This window comes from Manis pentadactyla, chromosome 2 (genome assembly GCF_030020395.1).
Source record: "Manis pentadactyla isolate mManPen7 chromosome 2, mManPen7.hap1, whole genome shotgun sequence".
NCBI classification, from domain to species: domain Eukaryota; kingdom Metazoa; phylum Chordata; class Mammalia; order Pholidota; family Manidae; genus Manis; species Manis pentadactyla.
The window spans coordinates 155,095,329-155,108,399 of NC_080020.1; the positions used below are offsets into that span (position 1 = coordinate 155,095,329).

The following is a 13,071-nucleotide window of genomic DNA, read 5'->3' on the forward strand; positions in this document are numbered from 1 at the left end:
GGGGGCAGTGGCCTGAGGGAGCTCTGGGAAGATGCGGGGTTCTGGGCTGGGTGGGGCCCCAGAAGGTGGGTGCTGCAGGTTGGGGCTGCCCATTACCAGGCCATTGGAGTCTTGGGGCTGCAGGTTGATGGCACGCACCACATACACCCGCACTACGCACTGCTGAGGGAAGTCTGCTCTCTCTGGCCAAACCAAGAACTGCCGGGGTGGCCTGGGGGCTTCTGGATTCTCGGGGAAGGGGTAGACGCGGAACAGGCCCTGTGTGTGTGTTGGAGAGGGGAGGTACTGGCAGCCCAGCCTGGCAGTGCTGGCCTGGCTCTACAAAGCCCTCCAGGAGGCACCCCTGGTCGAAGCTCAGCAGAGAGTGGGGTATGTGGGTGGCAGGCTGAGGCCAGGTAGAGGGGTACAAGCAAAGATGATCTTCAGATCTTCAGGGACCACCATGTTAGGAGTGGGGCAAGGAACTGGAGTTCCTGCTGGAGGGAACTCTGATTCCACCCCCACCCATCCCATCAGGTTTGAATTTGCTGTCTAAGGCTCTCAGGGCTTGGGAGACTAGCACAGGCCAGAGCTGCGAGTGAGAAGGCCCTCACCCTACCTGTGTCAGGAAAGGTACCTACCCTGAACCCCTGATAAGTCAAGTCTGCTCCCCGCCTCCCAGAACTGATTTTCAAGCCCTCCCTGCCCCCTCCTCACAAGCATATAGAGCCAGGGCCTTTATTAGAGTCTTCTGGGCACAGAAGGGGCACCGAAGCTGGGTGGACACACACCTTGAACTCCCCTACCACAGGGCTGTCCATCTTGGGCTGTTCCTGGTAGAGTTTGAAGGTCTGGCAGAAGTCCTGCAGGCCTTGGAAGGTGGGCACAGCCTCCAGCTCACAGTCATATACCTGCACAAGGGTGGGTGGGACCCGGGCTGGTAGGGAGGCAGGCCTGGGCTTGACCAGAGTGGGACCATTCTGGGTCAGGGCACTGAGGGACCACCAGCTGCTGGGTCTTCCCCGGCGTGTCTGCCCAGTCAGTGGGCCCAGGAGCAGCACTGCGGGCTGCAGACACAGGCAGCCTGTTCACCCGAGGGTGCAGCTGGTGCAGGTGTGGCCTCGCGTCTTGCGCAGACCGTGAGGAAACTCCCCTACTTGGTGCTGCAGGGCTAGGTTTGCTGGCCTCTCCCAGCCAACTTTCTTCCACCTCCCCCAGCAAGCTCCCCTCTCAGGGGCTCCAAACCTTCAGGGTATGGTAGTCTTTGTACTTATACTGCAGGGACTCCGCATCCCCTGTGGCCCAGAACAGCTTGCTCCACCAATCCACTTCATGCTCATACTCGTCCTGGCAGGGAAGAGGGTCACGCTGGCCTTCAGGCAGAAGGCATAGGGCCTTCTGCTGCCCAGGGTCATGCTGCCCCCCACCTCCCACCTCCCATCTCCCTAAGTTGCTTGGGGTTGTTCCTGTTCCCCAAGGCTGAGCCTACATCACCTCCACTGCACTGGACTTGAACCAGAACTTCCCAAAGAGGTAATCTAGGAGCTGAGAAATGAGAGCAGGTGAGCAAGGGGAGGCTCAGCAGCCCACAGCCACCCACTCACCATCTCTGACTTCTGCGAAAAAGCGGATTGAGGCCAGTGCTTACTTCCCGGGCTCCCTTGCCACTCACAGAGGCCTTTTAACTCAGGGATCTTCAGATACAGGATTGGAGGTGAGGAGGGTTAGCACAGGTCTTATTTTTATTGCCCAGAGCTTCAGACTGAAGTCTGGAAGGGCTCAGAAATGCAGAAGCTCAAGCCCCACCCAGGCCTGCTGAAACAGAATCTGCTCTGGCTCAAAATGTCCCAAGGATTCCTGTACATTCCAGCTGGACAGGTGCTGCTCTAGAGCAGTAGTTCTGAGTCTTGAAAACATTGGGATTACTGGGGAAGGGGGCTGGAAAAAATGCTGATGCCTGGGTCCTTCCTCCAGCAATTCTGATGTATGAGAATTACTGAGCTCTCGTGGACAGTCAGGCCTCACTGGGCTATAGAACCACACAGATCAACCACACCCCTCCTCAGAGACAGGTTATTCCCTATAATGGTGTGGGAGGAGGTGGGACTCTAGCCCCTTACTCACCTCCTGGTGCTTGTTCACAGATAGCACTGTATAGAGAAAGTGCAGTCATGACTCAGGAGAGGTGAGAAGGATGAGGAGGAGGGACCCCAACCCCACAGGGAAGCCACGGCCTCACCCACCCCAGTGCCAGCTTGTCAGTGAGGCCTGGGAAAGGGCAAGTATAAAGGGCCGTACTTGGGAGCTGTGGCGGCACGTAGTCCTTGGCCCAGGGGTCACAGAAGTAGGGCTGGAGGGAGTCGATGTTGGCCTGACCCACCACAGTCTGTTGGCCAAAGTCCTGATTGTCCACCACCTTCAGTGTGAGGGCCAGTGCATAGGCCTCCTCTGTAGGCATGTGCTGTGGCCACAAGAACAGGCTGGAGTGAGGGGCCTCACAGGAGGACAGAGCTGCCCAGCTCTCACCTGAGGCCTTCTTACCAGCGTAAGGAAGAGGACTGACTCGCTGAAGTTGGGGTTGGTCTGGAAGTCCGGGATGGGTTTTGTCTGCAAGGACTCTTCCCAGCACTCCACCAGGAGCTGGGGGGAGTGCACCTGCTCCATGTTCCGAAGACCCCAGACCAGGATCTGCCAGGACAGAGAAGGGCGGGCGTGGGGCAGGCAGGGCCTCTGAAACAGGGTCCTGAGCACACAGAGAATCTCCTGGAGTGATGGTGCATCAGGAGACCCGTGGGCCCAGGGAATGAGGCTGGGTGAACTTGTCCTATAACCTGGGTGCTCTCTGGCCACTTGACCGTCCCTCACTGACCTCCAGTGCTCTTCAGGATTGCCCTTCCTCTCCTGCTGCCTCTTCTGTCCTCTAGTCAGGCCTCAGGAGGGAGTGCCTAAGGCTGGCTGCCTCGAAGGCCTGCAGGTTCTGGTGTCCCTCATGCCATTGAGCTCCTTGCTGACTTGTATCCCTTAGCACTCCATGGCAGCCAGTGACCTAGCACTCTGTGACCTCATTCAGGTGACAGACACGGCACCCTGGGAAATGCCTATGCCCTCCCTCATAAGGCCACCTCAAGGCACTGGAGTGGGCTTCCTGCTCTTGGAGGACCTGACCATCTTTTGCTCTGCCAGATTTGTGGCAAGGCACAGAGGTTCCGATGTGGGGACCTCCATGCTAGTGATCGGTGAGACACCTCCTAGCATTTGGAGTGAGGGAGGGCTGGGACCGAATTCTGGCTGTGCCACTTGGCCTGTATCACATGCAGGGGATACATTATCTGAGCACTTCAATTTTCTTCTCTGAAAGGTTGTCCCTTCCACAGAGCATGAGGCTCAAATGTGACAATGAATGCTAAAACTCTTTGCACCCACCACAGAGATTTGCATTAAATTACAATATTCTGTCAGAGCTCCTGCTTTTCATTTCTCTCCCGTCTCCCTCCATCTCTCAGATAGTGTATCCTTTTGGGGTCCAAACTTTGGGTCAGGTAGTCAGGAAGCCTAAAGAGGGCCAGCAGAGAGCTCCTCCATGCTCCACTACTCTGGGACATGCTTGTACCCGCCTTGCCCTCCCCACCCCACACAATCATCACCTCAATAGCCATTTTCTTTAGCATAGGCTGGATGCTCCTGGGGAGTGTGTAGACCCCATTCTTCCAGGGAACACTTAATATTGGCAGGTTCCCTCTGAGACTCTGAGAATGAGGTGGGAGAGTGGGGAGCTTGAGGCCCCATTGGACTGGTCCTTCTGTCCCCCACCCCCAACTCAAGCAGGTTCCAAGAAAGCTCAGTTCAAGCTGAGGCCCCAGTGCCCCATGGGCAGAAGCTGGCAGGGGAACTAGGAGAGATGGGCAGACAGGCATCACCAGTTGTGTTCAGGTTCCCAGGCCCCAGGCCTTTCCTGAGGGGGTGGAGTTGGGGACCTCTGGCTGTGGGAACGTGGGGTGGGGTGGGGTGTGAGCACCACATTCCCCTCCAGGCCCTCCCCCCAGTACCTCTGTCTGCAGGATCAGCTCACAGCATGCCAAGACCTCGCCCTCTTCTTCCCCCAACTGTTTTACAAGGGGGTGCCATCTCATGGGGGGCAGGATCCGGTTTTGGACATCCAGCCAGACCACTGGGCACAACATGCTCCTTCCCCACAAGCTCTCCTTGCCCTGGACAGAAGGGGAGGTTTGCAGAACTTGAAGGGCAAAGCCAGCAAGGTTCTGGCTCCCCACTGGGATGCCAGCAGCTCTAGACTAAGGGCTAATGTTTATGTCACTTGATGCTCTCTGAAAATCAAACCCACGGGAACACTCTCCGTATGTTCTCAGCAACCCTGCCCAGCCCAGCCTGCCTTACCTGGGAGTCCCTCTGCCACAGTTCCAACACCACGAGGGGTGGGCTCTCTTTGGTGTCCTGGGGGTTCTCATACAGAAGCAGGTGCTGGAAGATGAGTGTCTGGGCCCATGTGGGGACTGCAGAGTCTCTCAGGTTTCGGGTGCACTGGCTGTGGTTCAAGAAGACCAACCGAATGAAGGGTCCTGGAGGGTGGAAGGAGAGGAGAGGGTTGTGCGCCTGAGGCTCTTCTCTCTGGCTGCTGCCTCCACCAGACCAGGTACCCCGGGAGGCCCAGGCAGGGGCAGCCATGGCCAGCTGTCCGGCAGGCCACCTCAGCATCAGCCACAGAGCAGCTGTGTGGGTAACCTGAGGCCAAGGATCATTCGGCTCCATCCATGACTATTTTACACTACCATGGTTGAAGCCTGGGTGTCACAGAGATGGAGGGCCAGGTGGCTCTTCTGGAGGAGTTCTGGGGACCAGGCTACACGTGATTGCCCTCCCACAGCTTCAGCAATGGCCTCGGCTTTGAGGAATATCGTGTGGCTCTCTTGATGTGAGTGCTGATGCCCAGTGGACACCCACTCCCAGCAATCACCGACTGCCTTGGCTCAGGCCCTCATCCAGGGACCTGGCTCCCTACAGACAGTGCCTCCAACAAGACAGGGCAGGTGCACATAATTCACCTGAAACCTGTCCTCCTCACAGGACCAAAGTTTCCTCCTACAGAGGGCAGGAAATCGCTACATCCCCTCCCAACCCCTCATCTTCTGTCCAACACAAGGGACACGTAGTTCCCCAGCATATCACCCTCTCTCCGCCTTCATGTCTCATCAGTGCTCTGCTGGCAAACTCCTCCTTCCTCAAGGCCCAGGAAGTGGTCCCTGCTGGGGTAAAGCCTCCTCAACTCCCCTTCTTACTTCCACAGCTCAAGAGCAGCCTTGTATTCCTTGTTTTTGTGTCTTTTCTCCAAACTAAGGCCATGAGCTGGTGGGGGGAGGGGTCTGCATGGGTGTCACCCCCTTCCTTGCCACCTTCTTTATACTGCTGGGTGGCCAGATAGTGGGGCTCCTGGGGGTTTGGGGACCAAGGTGCCTGCTGCCTACCCTGGAATGTCTGGATCTGGCTGGACGTCAGGTTCCGGGCCTGGTAAATGTAGCAGAACAGCTGGTAGTAGTGGGGCTCTGGGTAAGAGAGGAGCTGTGTAGGTCACCTGCCCCCAGGATCCCCACCTACCTCCTCCTGGCTCCCTGCCCTCAGATAACATGGAGCCTGGGTCCCCTCCCCTCCCAGCACTCTCTCAGGTCAGTGCTCACTGTTGAAGATGCAGTAGATGAAGGGCAGGGCAGGTGGCTGGATGTCCTCTGGGGCTGGCCTCCAGGGGCACCTGAGGGATTTTTTCAGGCCCCAGGACGACACCTGGTCCTCTTGCTTCTTAGTCTGCTCTTTCAGATCCACATGCTGGGCCCAGGACATTCTCTGTGAGGCTCTTGGCTGCTTTTCCTGTCTCCTCCAGCCCAGGCTCCTGTCACCCTCTCCCCTCCTCGGCCCCACCCTGCAAAGCCTGGGGATGTGCATCCAGGGCCCTCACCCCCCACCCCTGCCACAGGGCATCTTTGGCTGGGCTCTGGCTCCTGGATGTGGGGCTGCAAGGAGGAGTCACCCAGGCCCCTAGGCTGTACCAAGGATCCCTCCAGGAGGAATATGGGTGCAATGCCCTCATCTTCGTTGGGGGCCAGCCTGCGGTGCCAGCAGCGGCGGCGGAACCGGCTCTGGGGCTGAGGGTTCAGGTGGAACTTGGAGCCGAAGGTGCCGTACTCCCAGCCCTCCCCCTCGGCCAGGCTGGGCTGGGGCTGCAGGGAGAAAGCAGTCACCCTGCTGGGCCTGTGGCGGGACCCTGAGCACAGTCATGGCCAGCCCATGGCACAGCCCCTCACCAGCTGCAGGAAGGACAGGGTCTCCTGCTCGGGTCCCAGCCTCCCGTGGTTCCGGCAGCGCACACACACCCAGCGCCGGCGACGACAGGAGTAGTAGGTTTTCTCCACCGAGTTCCAGATCTGAGGTAGGCCGGAGGGTGGGACACCTGCTCCGTACTCCCAGCCTGCAGAGGAGGAAGGACCAGGGCTGCCCGTGGGCTGGGAAGCTGCCCTCCTGTCCAGGCCTCTCTGGCGCTGAGATGTAGAAGGGAAGGTGTGGTCACACTGGGTCACCTGGGTGGTGACCAACTGCCCATCATACAAATGAGCAAGGGGAGGCCCAGAGACATAGTATGGCCTGCACAAAGTCACACAGCCTGTCACAGCATCTGCACCTTGAGCTCAGGTCTTCTGCCTGCCAGCCCATGGCTCCTTCCTTGGAGCTACCCAGGCTCCATGACCAGATTCCTGTTCAAGTGCTTGGGAGGCATTTACAACCTGCTCTGGGGCCCCATCTATGGAAAGGGTGGAGGCTCTGCTCTCCAGAGGCTGGAGGATGCCCAGGAATGCAGGCCCATTCCCCCCAGAAGTTTGCTGCATTGAGGCTGTGGGGAGTGTCCGACCAGGGCAGCTCCAGGATCTCCTGCCCCCAGCCCGTGACCAGAGACGGACCCTCACTGTCCACTGCGGGGTTCAGCTCCACGGCCCACTTCTTCTTAACATGCCAGCCTTGGGGGCACGTCACATTCTCCCGGGCCTCCACAGGCTGTCCGTCCTGTGGGTGACAGAGAGGGAAGGCCGGAGTGTCTGAGCTAGGATGCGGCCCTCACCCCGCCTTCCCACCCACTTGTGTGCCTACCCGTCCTCCTGCGCTGAGCAAACAGCATTTGCTGCATCTAATGCCACCAGCATATTCACTCAGTGTGCTTTTACTGACTGTATGGCTGTTTTTAAAGGGAAACTTTGTGTAACCACTATCAGTGGAAAATTGGTTTCACTCACCATAAATAGGAAATAACCATACTAATGTCTGTGGAAGCAAAATAGTGTGACTAAACCTCAGCTAGATGCTGTGGGCTGTCCCTACCCGAGCCGGCTCTGTCCTGGTTAAGGGGAGGTTAGCATGTGGGAGAGATGGGCAAGGTCTATGCTGTCTAGTGCAGCAGCCACCAGCCTCCTAGGGCTGCCCACATGTCAGTCGATCAAAATGAAACAAAATGCAAAGTCCAGTTTCTTACTCTCACATGTACCACACGTCAAGTACTTCAAGTACCCATCTGTACCAATGAGTGGTACAGATATAGAATATTTCCATCGAACCAGAAAGTTCTGGATACACAGTGATGACTTTGACTGCTCTAACCAGTCTCTCCCTCAGGGGAAGCATTACCTTTGAGAGAGGCCTGGGAAGGAAACGCTGTCCCCTTTTGTTCCTTACAGTCCTATTTAAGTATCTTTACCTGTCATCTGGAATACAAACCCCATTAATGTTCATCCAGGGTCCCCGCTGTGTGTGGGGAGCAGGGTTCAGATGGTAACCCCTGGTCTAGACAACCCAGCTTACATGGCCCCCACCTAACCACATCCCTGAGGCAGCTTTGCCCCTGCTCACCACATCCGTGTTGGGGATGGCTGCGGGCACCCAAGCCCCCGCGGGGTCACGGCACTGGTTCTCATATACCTCCTCCAGCACCTGGCTCTTATTGATGTCTACGTCCAGGAGGAGTCTGGGGACAGCAAGACCCCAAGTTCCCAGCACATCTCCCTGAACCCAAAGGTCCCTAGGCTCCTCCTCTGCAGGCTGAGGGTGAGGCTAGGCGGTGGGGCCTGGCATACAGGACATCTGGGAGGCAGGCCCTTTGTCTGTGCACCCCAGGCCTGGGATCAGGCTGCATGGTTGGGTGCCCCCCTCTTTGGGATGCTGTGAACTGGCCCTTGGGTGGAAAGGGTCACCTCCCCTGCTGCACATCCAGGGGCACACAGCCTGCAGGCCCTGTGCCCAGCCTTACCTCCTCTGAGGCTCCACCACCCACTGGCCCTGCCAGTGCCATCCATGGGGCTCCCTGAAGTCCTCCTTGGGGAGGGCCTTGTGTCCCATGACGTCCGAGAAGTGGGGGCAGCGGTACAGCCCCTGCGGTCCCCACTCGTCTTTATACTTGGCCTGGTTCTCGTACTGGGGAAGGGAGGCCATCAGTGCCTGCTGCCTCCCTAGCACCCAGGGGAATGTTGGCCCGCCCTGGGCTGCAGGAGCCTCCTAGAAACATGGTGGTCAGGCAGGGAAGGGCTACACGGCCCCCTCTCGGGCCAGGAGCTTGTGTTACCACCCACCCAGGCAGCACTTTCTCCAGCTGTCAGTCGGGGGCGGGCCAGCTCACTGGTCACGCCAAGCCTCACAGGGATTACCCTGTGATCCCCACACTCCCATCTCACAGGGGAGGAGACTGAGGCTCAGCTTCCGAGGCGGAGAGGGGTGGATGCCCATGTTAGAGCTAGCCAGCCTCTGCAGGGTGACCTGTCTTCCTGGTGTACTGCTGACCCAGGCAAACCCAGGCCTGCCCCACCCTGACTACATCTTTGTTGCCTCTGTGCTTTTTCTTCCACAGTTCCCTACTGGGCATATGGTCTCTGTTCCCTGCACCACATCCCAAATCCTCCCTCTATTTCAGCGTCTCCAAGAACTGTGTAGGGGCCAGTTCCATGTATCATGATATATCCATCCATAACATGTAACTTAGGAACCATAAAAATGTTTTAACTCAGTAAATTAAAAAGTCAGAAACTCAAGACTTACTTCCCCTCTGCTCTCAGAGCCTTCTCCTGAGCCCTGTGTTCCCCTGACTGCTCACCCACCTGGGTTTATGGTCCTGTGGGAAGATGCCTCAATTTCTTGCTCCCCTGACTGTTCCAGGCCCCTTCCTGTGACCACTGGGCTGGCCTGAGGACCCAGCTGGGGTCTGCAGGGGTCCCAGGCTGCCAGGTTGGGCTGGAGCCTTGTTCACCTCACATGCCCTGAACTTACTGGGAGAAATTCCTCAGAATCCTCCATCAGGGAGAGAGTCACCAGCCCTGAGGACCGCTCAGCTCTCCCCTGTCACCATGCACCTATGGCTTGCCAACAAGGGATCCAAGCTGCTACTGGACCCCCTTTCACAATTCTCAGACTGCCAGGAGTGTTTTTCTCCACCTTGGCTGCTGGGCTGTTGCAGCCAAACCCTCCCACCTGCACCCCCTGGGCCATGCTCACCGTCTCAGCATATACGACCACTTCACCCTGGCGGAGCAGCTGCAGATCCTTGCTGTTTGCGACATTGCCAAGCCACATGCAGACCCGGAGAGAGGCTGGGAGCGTGCCCTTCTGTCCTTCACCCTCTGGGTACTGAGCCAGAAGCAGGCCAATTCCCCAGGGGCAGGGGCACAGGTGAGGGAGGGGCACACACTTGGAACAGTCACACATACCGGCCTCTGTCCCGGAGCAGCGACCTTACACTTAGCTGCGTGCTGGGGCTAAAAAGTGGAGGGCATAGCCTTCCTGCCTCCCGGAGTGGGAGCCAGCATGCAAATGGTTTTACCTGTGACCGCAGTGTAATAGAGAGGCTGGGGGCGCCTTGGAGGGGAGAGGGGCAGAGCCCCTAGGGAGCGTGGGAAGGCTCCAGGAGGAGCAGTGATGACAAGTGATGCTGACAGTCACCTAGCCCTGGGTTATTGTGTGCTGGCTGCAGGTCAGGCACTGTGTTAAGTGCTGAATGTGGAGCGTGTGCTGATCCTCACGTGCCGTCATGAGTTGGGTGTTATTATTGGGCCTGTTTTACAGGGGAGCAGACTGAGGCCTGGGCAGGAGTTGGCCCAGGGTCATATAAGCCAAGGAGTGGAGGAGCCAGGACTCAATCTCAGTGGTTCTTGTGGGATGAGGAGGACTCAGATGGGCATGGGTGGTGGGAAGGGTAAAGGGGGTTGGGATCCTATGTTAGGAGTGTGGGGCCCAGGAGGGCTGATGCCTGATGAGAGGGGGCTGGGCCTGGCCAGGCAGGAGGCAATGGGGAGCCAGGATGTCTCTGAGAGGGAGGGGGTGGCCCCCATCTGCCTTTCTGTGGAGGGCTGGAAGCAGGGGCTGTCATCAGGGTGGGGGTGGTGGCCAGTCAGCCTTATTGATGGCTTACATCTGACATGATGGGCTGGTGCCTAAACCTTAGAGGCATTAAATACTGAGGACAGCACCCATCATGGTCCAGGGGAGATGACGAGGGTCTGGACCAGGTGTGGCATGAGGATGACAGAGGAGACAAATTTGAGGGACATGGACATGGCGTCAGCCACATGGTCAGAGGCCCCTGCCTTCCTCTGGAGACTATTTAACCCCGGGTCACCTGGCAAAGGGCAGGGGAAATAGGAGTGGGTGTGCCCATGGGGAGGCTCCAGGGCACTGCCCAAGGGTTCAGGGCTTCTCCTTGGGATTTCTGGGCCCTCTCCTCCCCTGACAATTCCCGGCTTCCCCACCTGCAGGAGGAGGGTCTGTGTCTTCCCACAGAACCTGCCGGAGTGCAGGGCCCCTGCTGGGGAGAACAAGATGCTGTGGGCAGGCACCTGTGCATAGGCCACTCGCTGCTTGTTGGACACCAGCCAGATCATCACATCCGGGAGGCTCACCTGGGGCTGCCGGGCAGGAGAGTGTCAGGTCTGTGCAACCAGCTCCAGGGCCTGCTCCCTGGCCAGGGTGTCCGTGCCCACCTCAGGGAGCACGGTGTTGAGGCGGTACAGCCAGCCTTCCACCATGGCCAGCATGTCCCTAGGCTTGACTTCCTTGGCTTTGTGGGCCAGTTCCTGGAGGAGGAGGCTGCGCAGCTGCCACCTCTTCTGGTCCAGGTTGGTGGCTTTGGGCTGATTAGTCATGCAGGGCAGAGGGCGCCTGTGGCCAGGACCAGGAAGCAGGGGGCTGGGCCTCTCTTCCATCTCACCACGTCAGGGCCTCCTGCCCTGCCGTAGGCCAGAGTGCCCTTCCTAGGCACGAGAGCCTGCCCTGTCCTCTGCTAGCCTGTCCCGTCCTCTGCTTTTCTTTAGGAAGGCTGCTGCTCACTGTGGCTGGCCCTTGGGTCTCATCCATCCCTCTCCCATCCTCCCAACTCCCAGGGGTGCCAAGCCATTGCTCAACAACCTCCTGGATGCAGGTATGGACCCTGAGGCAGGGGCCAACCAAACCCTGGAGGGTGGGGATGGAATCCAAGTGGGGAGTGGGGCTGGGAGAGGCCTGATAATGGATCTTCCATAACAGGCAGAGCCCTGAAGACAACGCTGGAGCTGGGAGCAGCCCCCAGGGAAAAGGTGTGGGCCAGAAGCAAACGCAGCTTGTCTGGATAACCGGGAGAGACTTGGTTTGGTAGTTGCATCAGGTGTGTGTGTGGACAGCAGGGACAATGCTGGGTGTGGAAGGTCAGGACCATTTCTTGGAGGGCCAGAGTGGGAGCAAAGCAGCTCTGTTGTTTGGGTTGAAGCTGGGGAGGGATCTGAGCAGAGCCGTGTTTCTTGAGGAGGTGGAGAGGGGAGGGTGGTGGTGGAGATTGCTCTGTAGGGTGCAGGTCTGAGCCCCCAGCCCCGAGCAGTGCCCCATGCCTACTTGCAGTCCTCTGCCAGCTCCCTCAGCAGCTTCTTCCACTGTGGGAGCAAGGCTGGGTCCCTTGGATTCCTCATAGATCTCAGGGTGTCCAGATTGGCTTTCTGCCCAGCAGGAGAGAAATTGCAAGTGAGCATGGGGTTCCCAGGGCAGGCTACAGGGCTGATTAGACCCAGATGTTTTCCCAGGACTTGGGGATTTTTGAGGGGTGACCTAGGGATGTCAGTCCAAAGCTGTTACATGCCTTTGCAAGGCTGAGATTCCCACACACACTCCCCACTACCCAACAGAAGAAATGGATGGCAGGAGGGAGCCAGGATGGGGTGGGACTGTGGAGGTCTTGACCCTAGGCTTCCCTTCTGTAGGCACAAGTCATGTCTGAGGTGGCTCTCCTACCTAAAATTGTTGAGTGGATTCCTTTCTTAACAGACACCTAAGACCTTTTGTAATCTGACCCTTCCCAGCTTCTCTGGCCTTATTCCACATCATCTTCAGGTCCCCGCCACCCCTGACATTCACATCACCATGGCTTTGAACATTTTTCCATTCTCTGCATCCCCCACCACGCACCCAGCAAACTCCTCATTCTACAAGACTGCTCAAATGTCACCTCCTTTTCAAACACCTCCTATGACTATCCTCTCATCTGCCCTCCCCTACCCTGAATCTCTCTGCTCCCTGTGGCTCTGGTACCTGCATCTCCACTGCAGCCTAGTTGCACTGCACTGTAACTATCTGCACATCCAACTTCCCAGATGGTGAGGACAGGGTTGTGTTTATTCATGTTCGTGTTTTCAGGCCTGACACTTTGGTTAGCAGTGTGGAACGCATGAGGGGGCTGAGGATGGGTTTCCTATGACTGTGATTCATTTTCCCACGCCTCCTCCAGTGATCCCGGTCCTTCCCTGTGCCCCCTCCAGCACCACTCACCAGGCGGTCCCGAGTGAAGTGGAGGAGGTTGAGGCAGTTCATGCGGAAGCTGACATCCTCCCAGTAGGAGGTCACAGCCACAACTGGCTTGGTGTTGTACCAGGGCACATAATGGTAGATGTTCCCTGAGACACAGAGACACATGCAGGGCAGGTATGTGAGGGGCTCTGGAAGGCCTCCCCTCACTGTGCCCCCTCAGAGGACCTTCCCTGAGCTGCTTCATTCCTCAGGGGTGTGATCTGCTTATAATCATCCTGATCATACCCT

At 57.8% G+C, this 13,071-nt stretch overlaps 2 protein-coding genes across 2 annotated transcripts in view; one reads left to right on the forward strand and one right to left on the reverse strand.

Moving 5' to 3' along the window:
- Positions 1 to 2,147, forward strand: part of LMAN2L (lectin, mannose binding 2 like) — a 46,072-nt gene extending 43,925 nt beyond the window's left edge. Inside the window, exon 9 of the mRNA XM_036888832.2 lies at positions 1,735 to 2,147. Coding sequence (XP_036744727.2) covers positions 1,735 to 1,745 — 11 coding nt within the window. The 3' untranslated portion in view covers positions 1,746 to 2,147. The remainder of the gene's footprint in view (positions 1 to 1,734) is intronic.
- Positions 1 to 13,071, reverse strand: part of FER1L5 (fer-1 like family member 5) — a 50,874-nt gene that overhangs the window by 5,427 nt on the left and 32,376 nt on the right. The window contains exons 20-41 of the mRNA XM_036888719.2: positions 12,805 to 12,929; positions 11,878 to 11,978; positions 10,995 to 11,172; positions 10,764 to 10,919; positions 9,514 to 9,645; positions 8,279 to 8,442; positions 7,882 to 7,996; positions 6,942 to 7,044; positions 6,291 to 6,454; positions 6,036 to 6,200; positions 5,670 to 5,814; positions 5,460 to 5,537; positions 4,375 to 4,556; positions 3,998 to 4,187; positions 3,624 to 3,715; positions 2,521 to 2,667; positions 2,278 to 2,440; positions 2,104 to 2,129; positions 1,474 to 1,524; positions 1,225 to 1,326; positions 771 to 890; positions 97 to 258 (exon numbers count right to left, since the gene is read on the reverse strand). Of these exons, the coding sequence (XP_036744614.2) occupies positions 97 to 258; positions 771 to 890; positions 1,225 to 1,326; positions 1,474 to 1,524; positions 2,104 to 2,129; positions 2,278 to 2,440; positions 2,521 to 2,667; positions 3,624 to 3,715; positions 3,998 to 4,187; positions 4,375 to 4,556; positions 5,460 to 5,537; positions 5,670 to 5,814; positions 6,036 to 6,200; positions 6,291 to 6,454; positions 6,942 to 7,044; positions 7,882 to 7,996; positions 8,279 to 8,442; positions 9,514 to 9,645; positions 10,764 to 10,919; positions 10,995 to 11,172; positions 11,878 to 11,978; positions 12,805 to 12,929 (2,861 nt within the window). The remainder of the gene's footprint in view (positions 1 to 96; positions 259 to 770; positions 891 to 1,224; positions 1,327 to 1,473; positions 1,525 to 2,103; positions 2,130 to 2,277; positions 2,441 to 2,520; positions 2,668 to 3,623; positions 3,716 to 3,997; positions 4,188 to 4,374; positions 4,557 to 5,459; positions 5,538 to 5,669; positions 5,815 to 6,035; positions 6,201 to 6,290; positions 6,455 to 6,941; positions 7,045 to 7,881; positions 7,997 to 8,278; positions 8,443 to 9,513; positions 9,646 to 10,763; positions 10,920 to 10,994; positions 11,173 to 11,877; positions 11,979 to 12,804; positions 12,930 to 13,071) is intronic.